Source organism: Camelus ferus, chromosome 18, assembly GCF_009834535.1.
Source record: "Camelus ferus isolate YT-003-E chromosome 18, BCGSAC_Cfer_1.0, whole genome shotgun sequence".
NCBI classification, from domain to species: domain Eukaryota; kingdom Metazoa; phylum Chordata; class Mammalia; order Artiodactyla; family Camelidae; genus Camelus; species Camelus ferus.
The window spans coordinates 6,041,217-6,058,767 of NC_045713.1; the positions used below are offsets into that span (position 1 = coordinate 6,041,217).

At 43.7% G+C, this 17,551-nt stretch overlaps 1 protein-coding gene across 1 annotated transcript in view; it reads right to left on the bottom strand.

Annotated features, from left to right (window-relative positions):
• CUX1 (cut like homeobox 1) overlaps positions 1-8,855 on the bottom strand; it is a 354,203-nt gene extending 345,348 nt beyond the window's left edge. The window contains exon 1 of the mRNA XM_032459628.1: positions 8,571-8,855. Coding sequence (XP_032315519.1) covers positions 8,571-8,627 — 57 coding nt within the window. The 5' untranslated portion in view covers positions 8,628-8,855. The remainder of the gene's footprint in view (positions 1-8,570) is intronic.
• Positions 8,856-17,551: the final 8,696 nt, after the last annotated feature.

The window sequence follows — 17,551 nt, forward strand, 5'->3', positions numbered from 1 at the left end:
AATTAGTTAAAACCAATCCCCAAATTCCTTAATCTTGAAAATTAAATGTAAATAAAATCTGTATGGAATACAAAATAAAACATGTAAGTGAGATATAATTGCTTCGCCACTGAGTTCGAGGACTGAGAGTTGATCGCTGGAGTGAACTTAGCATTTTTGAATGAAGGGACTGGAAATGAAAGTCCCCAAGGTTTAGAGAACACACGTGCCCCCAGGTCCCGCCTTGGCGACCAGGAGCCTCAGTTTCGACAACGCGCGGCTCCCAGGGTCTGGACGGGGGTTCCCTAGGCGTCCCCATGGCAGCTTTGACCAGCGGCAGGGGCAGGAAGCAGGTGGGTAGGAGCGCGCGGGCGCCGGGAGGTTTGGCCCCAGATGTAGTGACGCCGCGCCAAACAGGGCACTCCCGACCTCGGGACGCCGAGGGCCGCCTCGGTGTGGGGCGCCCGAGTCCGCGCGCGCTGTCGGCCGGCGGCCGCGCTGCAGCTCCGACCGCGCCGCCCGGTAGAGGGCAGCGGCGCCCCGACACTCGCGTCCCCGGGTCCCTGCGCACGTGCCCACCCGCGCGCCCCGCGCCTGGCCACGCCCTGTCCCAGAGCCAGGCCCCTGGCGGGAAACGGCATTGCCACCTCTGGCGATTCCCGTCCCGACGAAATGACACGTCTAACGATTCCTCCCCCATCCCACACTTCAGGGTACGTCTGCATTCCCCTCCTATTCGTACGGTGGCAGGCAGGCGAGACCTCGAAATTGCCCTAAAGGTGACTAGACAAATAAAATGTGCAGGGGCTTAAAAAAAAGAGAGAAAAAAAAAAAAAAACCCTCCCGTGGGGAAGGCTCAAGGAAGGATCAGGGAAATGGTTTGGATTTGGTGCAGATGTTCTCAATCTAATTATCGTGTCGATCCCCTGGGTTTGAACCAAAAAAGTGAAATATATATGACCTGTGTAACACTCCAGAAATACATCTGGTTGGAATTCAGGGTTCCGAATCCGCGGCAGTATTTCAGAAATACATTTGGATGAGCAGTAAATACCCTTGTTACATTTCTGGTTATAGTTATATTATTTACATGCTAACTAGACTTAGTAGAAAAACACTACATTGACTGGCCCAGAGGTTAAGCCCTATTTAAATAAAATTTAGATTTCTTCTTCCAAAGTTTTGGGTAACACAAAGCTTATTGCTCTCTACGGAGAGGGCAGGGGGAGTTTAGAATAACTTTGCCAGCACCACAAAATGTTACCAACACTGATCAAAAATTATCTCAGCTGACTGAAATAATCAGCAGAGACGTAAAACACTTTGAAAAGTACATTTTATTTTTCTTCAGTATAGGCATAGAATAAGAACAAATTATATCTACTTTAAAAGGCTATTTTCTTTCTTTCTTTCTTTTTTTCAGATTGACTTTCAGCCTCCCCATAGTAGAAGGTCAGGAGGACCCACTGACATCCAAATATAGTGACTTTATATAAGCTGTGTACTGGATAAAATGTTCAGAAAATGGAAAGGTTTTAGGACCTGGATCTCCATTAGCACTTACAAAGACAATAGAATAATGGCTATAAAGTGTGAGACAGAGGAAGGTTAGCAAGATAATGACTAGGAACGAAGAAGCCCCTTGACTTGAAAATGTCATCACTTGGAATAAAGCACAAAAAAACAATCCAGAGACCTTATTTTCACTTTTTGACATTCGGGCTCTCCCTTTAGAGAAAGAAAGCTCACAGTTCCCAAGCCGATGACTAATTCTCCATCCCCATCTTCCAAAAATCAAGTCCCAAGTGATCAAATGGGGGGGGGGGGCTGATCAAAATGATGTTTGTTCCTGGAAACTTTAAACAGATACAGCTTAGCACCAAGCCAGACAAATACATATGAGTCCAGAATGCCTAAATGTCTTTTCTGACGCATTTTATTTTGTCTATGAAAAGTTCAGTGGCCATTTTGGGAATGGGACAATGCTAATGAATGGAACTTACAGAACATCGTAAAGCGCTTTCAGAAGTTCACACTTTCCAACCCTCCTGGCACTGGTGGACCCTCCTGTCTCCCGACATCTACATGTAGTTGATTAGATCCATTAAGTTGAAAATTGGCAAATTCTCTAAAATGCCATATGGGTCGATTATTACTAAATTGGTCCTCCTTTGATAGCCCCAAGAAAGGAAAATATGTTATCTTGTTTCCTAAAGATTCTAATTTAGTCATCATTCTGATATAGTTAACCTAATTCCTTGAAGGAATTAACCATCAAGAATTTCTTCCAAACTGAAAAATGTCTTAACAATGTAGGGCATTATTTTAAAAAGTCATCCTCTTTATCCCTCACAAAAGAGTCTCTATGTTCTAAGATCGTAATTATAATGGACTCATAAAATTAAGTTTCACCTAGAAACTTTATCTCTAGGAAAAGTTGGAGAACAGAGTTTTTAACTCAGCCCCAAGAATAATGAAAAAATTCAGAAATCTGTCCTATGTGATATGCTTAAAAAGAAAACAAAAGATTCATTCTAAAACCTAATTCACTTTCTGAATATTTTTGCATCCAAATTAGAGCTGGTTTTGAATAGTTTCCAACAAGGAATATTTCAGATAACCAGAGACAATACATATTGCTAAACATTTCCATCGTAATTTATTCACAAATAAACATAAAGATATGGCTACTTTTTGATGCGTGGTTAAAAACAAAAACAAAAACAAAAAACTCATACTCCTAATAAGTCATATTAAAATCTCAATTTTACGAAGATAGAAGTTGAAAATTATATCAAGGTATTCATTCGAGTTGACTGAATTTGTAAATGGTTTAAATTAAGGAACGTCTAAGGCCAGACAGAAGTATTGAGACGCGTTAAATTTGAAAAGGCCTTTTCCTTAAATCAAAAAATTATGAATAACAAAGGGAAATTTCACTGTCTTCCTCTTGTTTTTGGTGACTGCCTTCCGTAACAATTTGGCATGGACTATTGGAATAAATGAAAAGAAGATTCCAGATCCTTTTTTTTTTTTCTTTTTTGAAGCTCAAGAAAACCAAACTACTTTTAATTGTTTTGTTTTTTAAATAATACTTTATGTTAATTATTTCTGAGTACACGACTCACTGTACTATGTAAATACCCACCAAATAAAAGTACACATTTTGCTACATGTAATTACATGCATAGTACATAATTCATCTCTATACGCCAAATGGATGTGTAGTTATATAATTGTACCAAGAACCTGCCAAACTTGTAAGAACAAACTATAATGATCTCTAAACAGTAGACTCTTCTATTCACCACCCCCTCATCCTTTCTCTGGTGACAGCATCTCTCAGTCTCCGAGTCCCTTTTTGGAATCTTCAAAGACTTAATTTCTGAGCCCCCATTTAAGTCTGCTTCCACTTCTGGACAGCATATGCTGATGCCACTAGCTCAAGGTATCTTTCTAGACCGCTAACGATTACATTCTGTTCTCCTCTGCGTGTCTTAAACAAGAAAGCTTGCAGCTCGCTCTTTCAGACGGAACTCCATCTTACACTTGGAAAATACTTCAAGCTTAATGGACCCAACAGCTCACTACCTTGGGACTTACAAGCCCTTAAGAGGGACCTGGGACTTCTCATCACCCGACAAGTCCTCCAAACCCCACCTCACCAGCCATACAGCCCCTTGCCCCAGTCTCTTTTTACCAAACTTACAATCTAATATAAATTTTCTTGCAATTCAGAGTTTATTAGAATATCGCATCTCATTTTCCTTTTTGTACCTCTTCCTCCTCTTAAGAGGCCCACATACATTTCATATTACATATTTCCTACACGCTCTTGAAATAAACACCATCCTATATGACTCACTGACGTCATTGCTAAATCACAAAATTAACAGTAGCATGAAAGGGTTTAAAATATGTAAAAGACTATATAAATACTGTTATTTTCTTGCTTAATGCAAAGTTCAAGTTCTGTGCTAAAGCCTTATATTAATTCCTTTTCTTTCCCCCTGGGAGATGTGAACCATATGCATTCTATTTATACTGACCTTTCATTATTAATGTTACTCTTACAATATCACTTAGCCAGCCAATCTTTTATTTTATTTCATTTTTTAAATTGAAGTATCATCAGTTACAATGTGTCAACTTCTGATGTACAGCACAGTCAATATTTTAAACACACAATTAAGTCCCTGATGCCAGGACACTCAGGGCTGAGACACAGTTTTTTAAAACGTGTATTCATGACATGAAGCAAAATATTGTTTTCTTTCTCCACAAGATCTTTTATGACACATCCCTGCAGTTGTACAGTTGGAGTTGAATGAAGATTTGTTTTCATGAAATGTAATTAGATTTTCTTTGGTCATAAGCACTGTCAGACTGTATGTTATTTTTTTTTCTGTGTAAGTGTGGTTGGTAAGATTTTGAAAGCTTGTTCCAGTGGCAAATAGAGAAGCTGATATATCCAGCAGTGAGTAAAAAACTTTTTTCATTCCTTTCAAGCTTCATTCTCATTACGTATTTGATTTAGTGTCAGCTTTGAGAATCCATATTATGATATCTTTAGAGATTTAAGGAGCTAGCAGAATCTTACAGGATGTCGGAATTGTGTGTGTGTGTGTGTGAGACAGAAGGAAGAACCGGGAAAGTGGGCCTCTAATCTAGTGACAATTTTTTCTTATTAAAATATTCACACACACACAATCTGGAGAACATAAATGTTAAAGAATAAAATGCAAATATTGTCATCCCAGAGGTATTTCTGGTAACAAAACAAACCCCAAAAAACCCAACCAAATGCAACAGCATCCATGCCCAACAATACAGAAATTGTTAAACAAATGACGAAGTATTGTGTAGCCATTAAAAACTATGTTTAGTAAAATATATAGAGACATGGGAAAATGTTTATTATTTAAGAGGAAAACAGAGGGGGAGGGTATAGCTCAGTGGTAGAGTGTGTGCTTAACATGCGTGAGGTCCTGGGTTTAATCCCCAGTACCTCCATTAAAAAATTAATTAAATAAATAAACAAATCTAATCACACACACCCCCCAAAAAAGAGGAAAACAGGATACACAGTGAGCTCAACTACAAAGACTAACATATTCCACATACATATAAAGAAAGCCAAAAGAAAACACAACAAAGTTAACAGTGGGTGTCTCTGGACGATGAATTTATGGGTAAGTTTTATCTTTCTTCATATTTCTATATTTTATATGATTTCTACGTGAGCATATGCTACCTTTATAATGCAGGAAAAGAGCAAATATTATTGAAAGTCAGGATGCTGAAAAAGCCCGGAATGTCATTTGTTTCAAGAGTAGTTTAACCCTAACCTAGAAGGGGTAGCATGATCTAGGGATTATCATAGACAATTGAAGACAGAGAGGGAAAAATCATGTCCTAATTTTGCCACTGAGTCACTGACTTTGCCTCAGGTTTCCTACCTGTAAAATGGGAATAATTAATACTTTCTTGTAAAGTGCTTTTGCATTCTCCAAGGAAAGATTCTATAAAGGAGCAACATATTGTTCTATTAATGCTAATTGAAGTGAATATAAAATACAAAGGTGTTTGAGAGAAATTGAAGTCATTATGGTCGAGTGGAGGAAGGCATGACACATCCGAGGCCAGATGCCAGACTGGCTGATAGAGATTCTGTGTTCATTTAAAAGGTATTTTGCAGGGAGGCAGATAAGGATGTCACCAATAGTGCTGGGATGTCCACTGTCCAATCACAATCACTATCTGTTGAGCCAAGCACCTTCTCAGACACTATAAAGAAACATAGAAACAGTGGACAAGATCCCTGCCCTTAGAAGCTTACAGTTTCGTTGGGAATAGAGCAATAACATGTGAAAAAAACAAACAAACAATGATTCACCTTAAGCAGAAGACAAACAATATCCAGGAAAGGAGCAGAGGAAAGGCTGGTACATGCCATAGCATTAGCATTGATCTGAGCAATGAATATATTCGTTCTCAGTTTAGATGAGCAAAAGATTTCAGAAATGATGGGGTGTTGGACACGGCAGGATGTAAGAGGTGGAAAGAAAGTTGGAGGGTATTTGGGGTCAGGAAAAGCAGGCACAATGCAGCACAGGCTACACTTATGCCTAAAAAGGGAAACAGTAAGTGAACTATTCAGCTGGGAGGCCAGGAGGTGGAGAGCAGGCTGGCACCTTAAAGGCTGGCCAAATGGGAAGATGCTGGTGGCATCTCTGGAGAGTCCACCATTTTGGATTGTGTACCACGGTGCTGCCAAGCGATGGGCAGTTCCTGCGAATGACCCATTCCCACGTGAGCGCCCATTTCCAACTCACCATGTCAAAAAAGACCCTGGCTCCATGAGTCCAGCCAGCATTTTAACAGTAGAGCTAAGGAGAAGCAGTTTGCGTTGGAGCACCTAACCACAGGGTCAGATGTAGGTTGAAATTCTGGCGAAAAATGCTTTGACCTTGAGCATGTTCTCTAACCACGCTGAGTCTCAGTTTCCCCAGCAGAAGTGCACACCTCATTGTGTGCGGGAGATGTAAACGAGCAAATCCACACAAAATGCTTCGAGCTCTACCCGCGTACACTAAGCACCCACTAAGTCAGTCGTTATTTAATCTCATTCAACTACATTATATCCAGATACCCTAACTTTGCTTCTCTGCATTCCTGCTCTATTTTAATATCATTTTACAGACAAGCAGACTGAGGTTCAGAGCTCCAAAAATTTGACTGGCTTTCTGCACTAGGCTGCCAAGCACCTGTTCAATTTTCTGATCACTTTTGAATGACATGATCTCGGCTGTCCCCTCCCAAATGCCTTTCTGAAGCAAAAATACTTCTTGAGGGCCTACTAAGTGCTGGGTTTAGAGCCTGGGGGAGCTCTCTGCTCCTTCTCCATCGGATGGCTGAGCATTGCAAGAAGACACCCCAGAGGAGGGGGGACCTCCCCTCACAGCCTTCTCATCCTATGTCATCGTTACTGGTTATTAAATGCCTTCCCCCACCCCACGACGTACATTCTTCATGCCACGGAGCACGGTAATCCTTCAACCTTCTTTGTTTTGGCAATGTAAGCACTTTTTAAAAAATTTCACTTTTTATTGAAGTGCAGTTGATTTACAATGTTAGTTACAGGTGTACAGCAAAGCGATTCAGTTATACATATACATACTTTGTTTTCAGATTGTTTTCCATTATAGCTTATTATAAGAAATTGACTATAATTCCCTGTGCTATACAGTAGGTCCTTGTTTATCTATTTTATATATACTAGTGTGTATCTGTTAATCCCAAACTCCTAATTTATCCCTCCCCTGCCTTTCCCCTTTGGTAACCATAATTTGTTTTCCATGTCCATGAATCTATTTCTGGTTTGTTAATAAAAGTTGAATCTTTTTTTAGACTCCAGATACAAGTGATATCATATAATATTTGTCTTTCTCTGTCTGACTTACTTCACTTAATATGATAATCTCTAGTTCCATCCATGCATAAGCACTTATTACCAGAATAAAATCTTTAGGAGGTCTGACCTTGGCCAGGGCTAGCCTCATATTCCATTTCCAAACCTGTTTACCTGGGATCTTTCATTTTGGAAATTAGAACTGAGATCACAACCACAAACACAGAAGCAAAGTTTTCTGCTTTTCCATGTGTGCTGTGAAATAAAGTCAACTCAGATTTGTAATTGCTCCTGAAGCCTGTGTCAGGCTGGCGTGTGTGTGTGTGTTTGTGTGTGTGTGAGTACATGGGCATGTGCACTGAGGGCAGGTGGGAAGGCAAGGTGGGGCTTTTCATAAAGCCAAATGAAATGCAGTAGCTTCTGTCCTGGTGAGAGTTTAAAATCTGGCTGAGAAAACTTTAGAAACGTGTCATTGGTTCCATCTGATAGGTTATTTGGTGGGCATAAGAAAATAACATCTGATGGAGGTAAAATCCCTGAAAAACCCAAACCGCACGCAGCTGTATTGCTGTGGCTGGTGGATACTACTCCTGAGACTCAGGTCCAAGGCACCCAGCCCTGTTCTGCCTTAGCCACGCACCTCCCTTAGATGTCTTTCCCCCTTGGGGACTTCTGAGGTCTGACCTGCCCCAAATAAAATGTATTTATGGAAACTCTTGGAAGGGGATTGCCAGCAGAGCCATTCAGAACATCCTATTATCTGCTGACGTCCTGGGTGTGGAAAGGCCAGATTGAAAGTCATAAGGCTGGAAGAGTCGTCTTTGTCTGCAAAACCACCTAATAACAACAGTTATCATCCATTCAGCATCTGTCCTCTGTCCTGCATTTTACACAGCTGTATCGCTGAGCCTGGAAGCCGGTTTGTAAGGCAGGAAGCGTTATCCCCCTTTTACTTAAAAGAAGACTGAGGCTCCGAGCGGTAGAGACTTCTCTGATGTGACTTGCTCACAGGTAAATCGAATCTGGGCTTTCTGCACCACCGTAGACTTACCTGCAGCTGCTCATCATGCCTGGCCCCAACCTGGTCAGAACCTACCTGGGACGTTGGCAGGTCGCCTCTCTTTCACCCCTTCAGGAAGTCTTGGGTACTGCCTGCCCAGGAGGGATCCGTCCATCTTACCTTGCAGTAGCCCGTTTGCCAGTAGTCCTTCCCAGGGGAGCTTTCATCTCCAGACATTTCTCTGCGGCGGTGGAGGCTCCAGACACCCCGGTCCAGGGCATCTATAATAAAGATTGATAACCCGACCTTGGTCTTGAATGAGACATCGATTGCAAATGAGAGACAATGGAGAGAGTCAAAAGTCCCCCTTAAGTACAGGAAGACGCGAGGTTTGGCAATCTAAGCAGTTGGAGAAAGGTGTGTTTCCCTAGTCATCATTGGCAATCTCTTTGCTAATTGCCCAGGGTTCTGACTTCTTCACTTTAGGGGAGTCTCGTCTAATGGACTGTCTGGGGAAGTATCAGATTAACAATCCCATTCTGGCTACGAGTCTGGCTGGGAGGGTGGGGTCATGGATACACTATCAGAGTCTAAGGCGTGCAGTTTAGTAAGGCGATTGCAAGGAACTCCAAGTTCAGTATCTTACCCTCTCCCGTTCCAAAATTTAATGTTGACTTGTGAGTGGGAGGTGGGATTCGTTTACACAAGCTCTGTTTCCCCATCGCATTTTATTACCAACCGAGTCGGACCAGGTGGTGGAGTTTGGTCTTCTTTTCTTTTTGGAACTGCTCTGTGTTTTACTGTTGAGCCGGTTGCCTCCCACCCCCACCTTTGGACGCTATGTTTTCCTTCACAAACGGACTCCCTTAGGGGGGGAAAAAAAAAAGGAGCGATCCCTGGCCCCTCTCCTGTCCTCTGTAGCCTGATCTATTTAAGACGTTCTCTTCAAACAAATCCTGCCCCAGTTTCTCCAGGGGCCGCCTCTTCCCCTCCTGCCCTCTGCCGTGCGCATCTGACACCAGCTCGAGAATCTTGTAGTTTCTCGCCTTTCCATTCCCAGCGGAATTTGTTATTCAGCACTTCAAAGAGGAGACTTGTTTGCACCTCTTGTTTCAAACAATAGACCAAATTTCCTGTCGCTGCTTCTCTTAAAAACTGCCTCCCTCGAGCTGCCTGGAAACAATTGCGACGAACACTATTCAGAGGAGAAAAGAGCTAAATCCTCACCCATCCTCCCTCTGAGAGGAGACCAGGCCATGGGGTGGAGAAGGTCACAGGCGTGGACATCAGATGGGACAGACTTGTGTGCAAACCCTAGGCTCTGTAGCTGAGTAGCTGGACGACTTTGAGCTGCTTACTTAACTTCTCTGAGCCTCTCTGTCCTCACCTGTAATATACGAACCATGATGAACCCATCCCATAGGGCTGTGGTGAACAGGAGATGAATGATGTAGCAAACTTCTGCCTGAAGAGGAGGTTAAGAACACATTCCCTGATCCCAGGCCAGGCTGCCCAGATTCGGATCCTAGCTCCAACATATTCTTTCCCTGTATCCTTGGACTTACATTGCTTAAACTCTGTGCCTACACCTCCATATCCTTGAAAGAAAGCACTGCACACCTCGTAGGATTAAAGAGTTAATACACGGAAGGCATCAGACATGGGCACGGACGGCACTCAGTGAAGATTTTATTCTTCCTCCTCCTTATTCCTCACTCCAGAAGGGATTTTTGGCCCCACTCTCCTCCCTCAATAACTCTGTTTTATGCTTTTCTGTCTCTCTTTGCCTAGCTGTCACAGTTTTTGTTCCCCAGCCCAGCTCCGTGTCATAGAATACTCACAGCCCATTGGGAGTATAATACTTGTCTGTGCTTTCTTGTTCCAGGAGTACAGTTTCTGCTTAACTTCAGGATGATCAAAACACTGGAGAAATGGATTCACAGCACTGCAGTTTTAGGATGGGGGAAGTATTCTGTGCAACGCTACAATGTGTTTCTCAAAACTCATAGAATATATAACACAAAGAGTGAACCCTAATGTAAATGGTAGACTTTAGTTCATAAGAGCACATCAATATAGAACATTAATTGTAACAAATGTACCATGCTAATGCAAGATGTTAACGATGAGGGGGGCTCTGTGCGGGGAGGGAGGTACATGGGAATTCTCTGTACTATCTGCTCAATATTTCTGCACATCTAAAACTGTTCTTAAAAAACAAAGCGTATTTTTAAAAAGTAAAGCTGATGCTCTTACATGCCCCTGCCCCTCCTAACACACTCACGAATAATGACCAGCAGCCAGGAAGTGACAGCATCCCTTCTTGTAAGACCTGAAATTAACAACTGTTATCTTGTCTCAGGTCATATGCTAATGACCCTCAGTGAGTCAGCTTTATCCCTGGAGGTAGTGAACCAGACAGGAGACCTTCTCAGGCCTGACCAGGGGTCTCTAAATCAAGGTTCCTTCAATGTTTCAGAAGTTCTGGAGTAAACAGTGTTGGGAGTGAATGGCCCTTATCTCCATGTGCACAAGTTCACAGAGCAGGAGGGACCATCTGTGATTTCCCACCCCACCCCACCCTCGTATACACACATACAAACTTTCAAATTCTGGGCTCTGCTGTAACCACAGTAATGGACTTGGCTTTCTCAGCCTCTAGGCGTCTAATCTTGAGCCACTGGCCTCATCACCCTGACTTGCTAGACATGGTACCCTGGTTAAATGAATCCCTGGAACTTCCTCTGAGTCCAGAGGCCAAACTCAATGAAAGAAGCAATGGGTCCCCTGGAATGAAGACAGCCTTCCCACCCAACACAGATCCCACTGCGCGACTGAGGCCTGCCGGTTTAGTGTCCTGGGGCCAAGACGACAATGACAATCAAGTAAAGAGCAACTACCAAGGGACAGCAGAAACTTCAAGAACATATTTAAACACAGCCAGAAACTTCCTCCAGCATATCCCGTCTGGTTGCCAAGTTCCCAAACTCTTACCCTGTGAGATTGAATTTCCATGGCGCGTCACTGGTTAATAAAACCATCAATTTAGAGACATTTATCCAGAGTGTCCTGGAAAGGGTTGGCCCCGTTGGTGTTATCATGCGTTCAGGTTGCTACTGATCCAACAAAAGCCAAATCATAAGGCAATGGAATTTGATGTGAACAGCAATATTGAGAATTATTAGTTGGTAATTATTACACGTGGCCTTAGTTGCATGATTTAGTGGAGAAAGCACAAAATGGTGAGGCAGAACACGTGGGGTCAGATCAGACTCTACTGCTAACTGGCTATGTGACCTCTTCAAACCTCTCTTTTCTCATCTACAAAATGCGGGCAATAATAATTGCCTCGTGGACTTGTTGCAAAGAGTAATTGAGATATCACATGCCTGCTGTCTGAGAAGGTACTTAGCACATCTCCCAGCACAGGTTCGTTCCCTTCTTTAAGACATAGTTGTAGATCTTTGTGAATGATGTTTCTTTAAAATTCACCTGAGCCCAAGAAAATATAGTAGGTGAAAAATAAAACATAAAGTGATGCATCCATGACAGCTTCTCTTATTTCGCTTTGTGTTTCCAGGCTTCTGATGTAAATAATTTACAGTGTTAAAAATGAGTTATCAGCAGGTCTTTGAGGGACAGAAGAAAACTCTTTGTAAAATGAGGGATCGTCTTCATAATGAGGGACTGCTGAGAGGAGTGGAAATTTAGAACTTAGACAAGCATCTTTTACATAGTATTCATCTGGTCGGATAGGATTTTTAATAATTAAATGGTATTACTGCACTATCAGTGATATTTTATTAAGCTTAAATGAAATGTACACTTAGGAACTTAATTTGAAACATTGCCTGCTTTGTTATTCTATTTTTCATAATTGCATAAACTTGAAAATTATGTTTTCCTTTCTGCATTGCATTATCTGCCTACACGCTCAGCCTTTTGCTTTATTTATAGGAGCAATATTTCTTGTGTTTTAAATGAAATTGATATGAAAAATCTAAATGACAAACCCAAGGCTGGCTTCAAAAGTTTCTGACTAATCGCTAATGAAATATCCATAATAGATGAGGAGGAAAACGTAAATTGCAGTGAAACGTAACTTCACTTCACAAATGTCTCGTGTTTGTTTGACAGCTTTGGAAATTTTCTTTGTCATTTTTGGAAATCAATACAAAATACTGCTAAACACCAGACTTAGCTGCTCAGCACCAAGACAAAATAAAAGATTGAAAGCTCCTCTGTCACCAGCTGTCAATTGCCAGGAATCATATTGCCGAATGCTATCATTTTTTTTTCTCTCCCTACAAACAGTACTCAGCCTCCATGAACTCTCGTTAAGGGCCAGATGCACACGCATTATGGTGGTGAGTTCACAGCACAAAGGGATGGGACAGCTGGTGGTTATTGGTTTAGTTGATCAATACAGACGGGCCAGGGAGGAACCATCACAGTCACCGCCTCCGCCCTCCCAGTTCTCACATCTTAAGACTCCATCGTGTACTCTGACTACCGCCAAAGCACGGATTAACCTGCTAGCCTAACTTTCCTTTTCCCTCCATGCTAAGACGCCTCCTTTATCAACAACTCTACCATCTCAGCAGCATTCCCCTATGGGATGACTTCTCCCTGGACATCGTCACCTGTTTCCTGGAGGAGTCCCCCGTCCACCCCTGTCAGGCTCCCCACTGTTGGCCCTTGTATCCCATACCCTGAACCCCAGGGGGGCTACTCTTACAGGCTCCCCTTCCACTCTGGTTTCCCACTGGCTTGAGCTAAAGGATGGACCTTCTTTGTGAGAGGTTGGAGGATGGAGATTGGAGGAAGAAGAAGCTGGGACTTTGCCTCCTTTCTTCTATCTGCTTTGCCTCTGGAATTTGAACATCCTCCTACAACTATGGCTTCCACCAGGCCATCCCCTCACTGGGCTCTGCTGGGGCTCCAGCTCTCATAACCCTCCCACTGCCCATCCCCACCCCGCCGCGACCCCACCCCGGCCTAGGCGTAGTAACATCTTTCTGCTATTGCTGACCTCAGGGACCCTCAAAACCTCTAGTTGGTTCCCTTTAATGCTGCCCACACTTTGTACCTTGTTCCTTCTTGACTTCTCTTCAATCATCTACATGTGATTCTGTTTCCTGCTAGACCCCCGATTGATACAGCAGGAATTTCAGAATATATATATGTATGTATATGTATGACTGAGACATTATGCTATATACCAGAAATGGACACAACACTGTAAACTGACTATACTTCAATTTAAAAAATGGAAAAAAACCCCACAAGTGAATTAAAATGAATAAAGAAAAAATAGGAATGCAGCTCAGCGAAGTGGAACTCAGGATTTGGTTTGTTTCACCCCTGTTGTCGGTATGAATAATCCCAAACTTTTAAAGTGTCTCTGGTTTGCTTTTCTGCTGACTTCGAAGAGCCAGCAGGCGAAGCAGGGACCAACCAAGTCTGTCTTCCTTCCTCTCCCTGTTCTGTCCCCAGGGCCTGGCTCTGTCAAGAATGAGATGTTGAATGAATGAAGGCATCAACGGCTCATCTCAACAACACCATCTCTTGCTGGGGCTGAAAAATGCGATGGTTGTTTGCAGTTCTGATCTCAGGGCATTCAGCTCAGAGGATTAAGAGAGAAGATATTCAGCCAATGTTCTCAAAGTTGGGATGGTTTGATCCCAGTTTCCTGCAGCACATGGACAGGAAGGGGCAGTTAAGAATTACAGCCTGTTGCAAATGGCTCACAAGTCTTATAGGAGACCCCTTACGCTCCAGGGAGACTCGGGGTTTCTGAGCTTGTGTGGCAACTGGAAAAGTTTCTACTACAAGGCTTCCTCATCTATAAAGTGGTGATAACTCCATAGTCCCTCAGCACTGGTCGGCTTAACATTTGTGGGTTTCAGGATTTGGGACCAACCCTGAAGCTCTGTGTTCTGGGCTCATTTGCAGTCTTACCAGATGCCACCAGGCAAGTGCATGGGAGCTGGTCACTCTGCAAAGAGTTCTCTAGCCGATGGCCTGGCATCCTTTTGGGCTGCACTCACCACCATGGACCCATTTGGAGGGGTAGACCTATGCTCCAGCATATTCTGTAACTGTGAGTTGGAGGACGGTCTACTTACAGCTTAAGTAGTGCATGTAAAATAAAGTACCTGAAATGGTGTCTGGTGCCGAGTAGAAGTTCAGATTCTTGGAGCTAGGACTTCTCTACTGTGGTTTCACCTTGGTGTCATTGGTGATGTGCTCGTGGTGTGATGGGGCCATCTCAAGTTCCCTGGCCAATCTCTTAAAGGAGGCCAGGCTCTATGGGCCCACACCCTCGAGAAGGCAGCACACCCAAGGGGCACGGGGAGCGTGGACTTCTCCTCCAGGCTGGGCGGAGCTGCATCAGGTCTCAGGCAGAGCTGGAAAAAAGAGGATTAGGAGACGATGCAGAAAGCAGGTCTGCACAGGCTTGTTCTTGCTTTCGGCTCCCAGGTCACAGATAAGGGCGATGTGATGAAAGTGGACATCGAGCACCTGGATGCTGGCTTTGCATTTATAAAGAGAGGAAGGCAGGGCCCAGTGGTCCAGGCCCCCCTGCCTTTCACGTCCCTTCATTCCCTCAGCCTCAGCTTCTGTAGTCTCAAGTGTGCAGGACATAGGGACCAAATCACCCACTTATCATTCCACAGGGCCACCCAGGTAAGCATTCTGAATTGCTCTCATCTGGCCTCTTTCCTGCTCATCTTTCAGGCTCTCCCCCATCGTCCCTGGGGTAAACCTCTCAGCCCCGCCCAGCATCTCAGCCTCCATTCTGCCTCTTCCTGTCCCATAGTCAGCCCTCCTGCCACACCAGACTCTTCTCTGCTCCCTGAACACACACACCAGTGTGGTCTGGCCAGTTCTCTAATGGTTGGTGTCTGCTCTTATGGGTCAGGGCTCATCCATTCTGAGTGGCTAGTTGCTAGAATTTTCTACCACCAGGCACCAGATTTGTCACTGACTTATTTCTTTGCCCAGAGTTTAACCACTCCATGCAAGGGGTAGGCAAGTCTTCACACCCCCTAGACTAGGCAGTTCAGCCAGCCATGCTCTGGGGCAGGGAGGCGTCCTTGACTCCTGAAGTCAAGGCTATTCTTTGGCCCCCAGTGCATAACCCACAGATTCCATCCCAGAATCGAACGTTACCTGCCATCTGACCACATTTCAGTTATTTTTCAGTTTAGCCCACTGGACTGAGCCATTTGAGGAGAGGGACCTAGTCTTATTTCTCTCTGCATTTCCATCACCTACAGGCCTGGCACATAGTAGGGCTGCAACCAATGTTTGATGAAGGAAGGAGGGAAGGAAGAAAGGAAGGAAGGAGCCAGACTTACTCCTCAGGTAAGAATCAAAGGTCAAGGATCATAAGGTCCAAGACCATCTCACCATGCCCTTCATTTTTAGGGTCTCTTTTCAGATTTAAGAACGGGAGAGTGGTACTTGCCACTGGCCACCGCGGTCACGGGTGACCAACCCGAGCCCTGGTTCCCCACAATTTCTGGAGCCTGTGAAAGGAGCCAGCCGAGGCTTGGAGCCAGCATCAGGTCATCAGCAAGCTCTGAATCTGATAAAATCCTGGCGGTCCCAGAAGCCAAGCTGGACTGGAGCGTGAGCTCATCAGATGCCTGGGATACTTGAATCGACTTGTTCACAGCTCTCCCCAGTCATGTTTGTCATAATTCATGATTCACATGAGATTTTTAACAACAAAAACACTCAGATGAAATTTTTATATGAGATGTTTTTCACTCCTCATACAAGCTTTATCAACCATTTTGATCACACACACACAAAAAAACTCTGCCCACTTTCATAATTATTTAAGGATTTTTCTTAACTTGTTTTTCTACTTAATTTGATTTGGAGATAGGACCTCTGGGGATTGGAAGGTGGCATTCAATTGTGGCTTCTCAGGTGACTCAGGCAATTTGATGATCCAATTTGCTTTCATTTGTGGGACAGAACATCATGTATTATTTAAAAAAAAAAAAGCTGCAGCAATACCCTAAATGTCCCTTCTCTTCTGCTGAAACAATACTCAAAGAAATAGCCCATCTCTTTATATTTAACATTGATGTTTTTCAGTGGCGTATACATACAACCAATAAGAGATGTATTATAACTTTGCTGAGAATCCTATTTCTTTGAATAAAGAGTGACTTTCCAATTCTCCAATAAGTAGCAAGTCAGCTCATTACTGTCATTATTATTGCCATTTAGAAACTCTCCACTGATTTTTATTTCTCTGCTGTCAGAGGTGCTGCTGCTTCAAGGGTGAGCCTTGTACACAAACGCCTTCAAACAGCAGAAGGGGAGGGAGAAAATATTTAAAAACAAGGAGGAAAGAATACTATGTGATGTGAATTTTATGTCAATTAAAAAAACTTTTTTTTTTTTTTTTTTTTTACAAAAACAAGGACGATATGGGAGAGAATTCAAGAACTGGGTTCAAGAAATGGCCTATAATGCAGCTATTTTGAAGAATACCCTGTTATGGTCCTTTCAAAACAAGTTGGCTTTCTCTTGTTTTATTTGTGCTGCGAAGCCAAGGGGACAGGTCCACTTCTCGGAGATGAGGCTCCTTCTAACCAGGGGAAGAGTAGCTCGGCCGGTCCTTTGGAAGAGCAGTGAATGATGGAGGCAGTGGCCAGGTCCTCCCTCCTGGACTGACAGTCTCTGTCCTACCCCTGCGGGGCGTGCTGGTGGCTGACAGGGCTCAGGTGAATCCTTTCCCAAGATGGCCCTTCCCCAAAGACATCCACCTTGCTCAAGGTCAGTCCCCTCCCCCGGGTAGCCCCCATCCTACAACTGGTCAATGTAGGGGGTTCAGAGGCCCAGTTCCCTTGCCTCAAGGTGGGGCAACTCTGATAGGTCAGCCCAGTTCCAGAGATCCCATGGGATTGGCTGAGGCCTTTCCTGTGACTGCATCGCAGCTCAACCCTTCCCCTGCTCATACCTGCTTCCCTTAAAAATATTGATCCATTGATTCCTAATAGACTTCCTGTACACAAACTTCTGCCTCAGAATCTTCACCCTGGGGGACCTGACCTAATACAAGCAGGGAGCGGGGGAAGGGACCAGACTGGGAATTGGCTGCTGGGGGGCCCATGGGTGCTTTTCAAGGGTGAAGC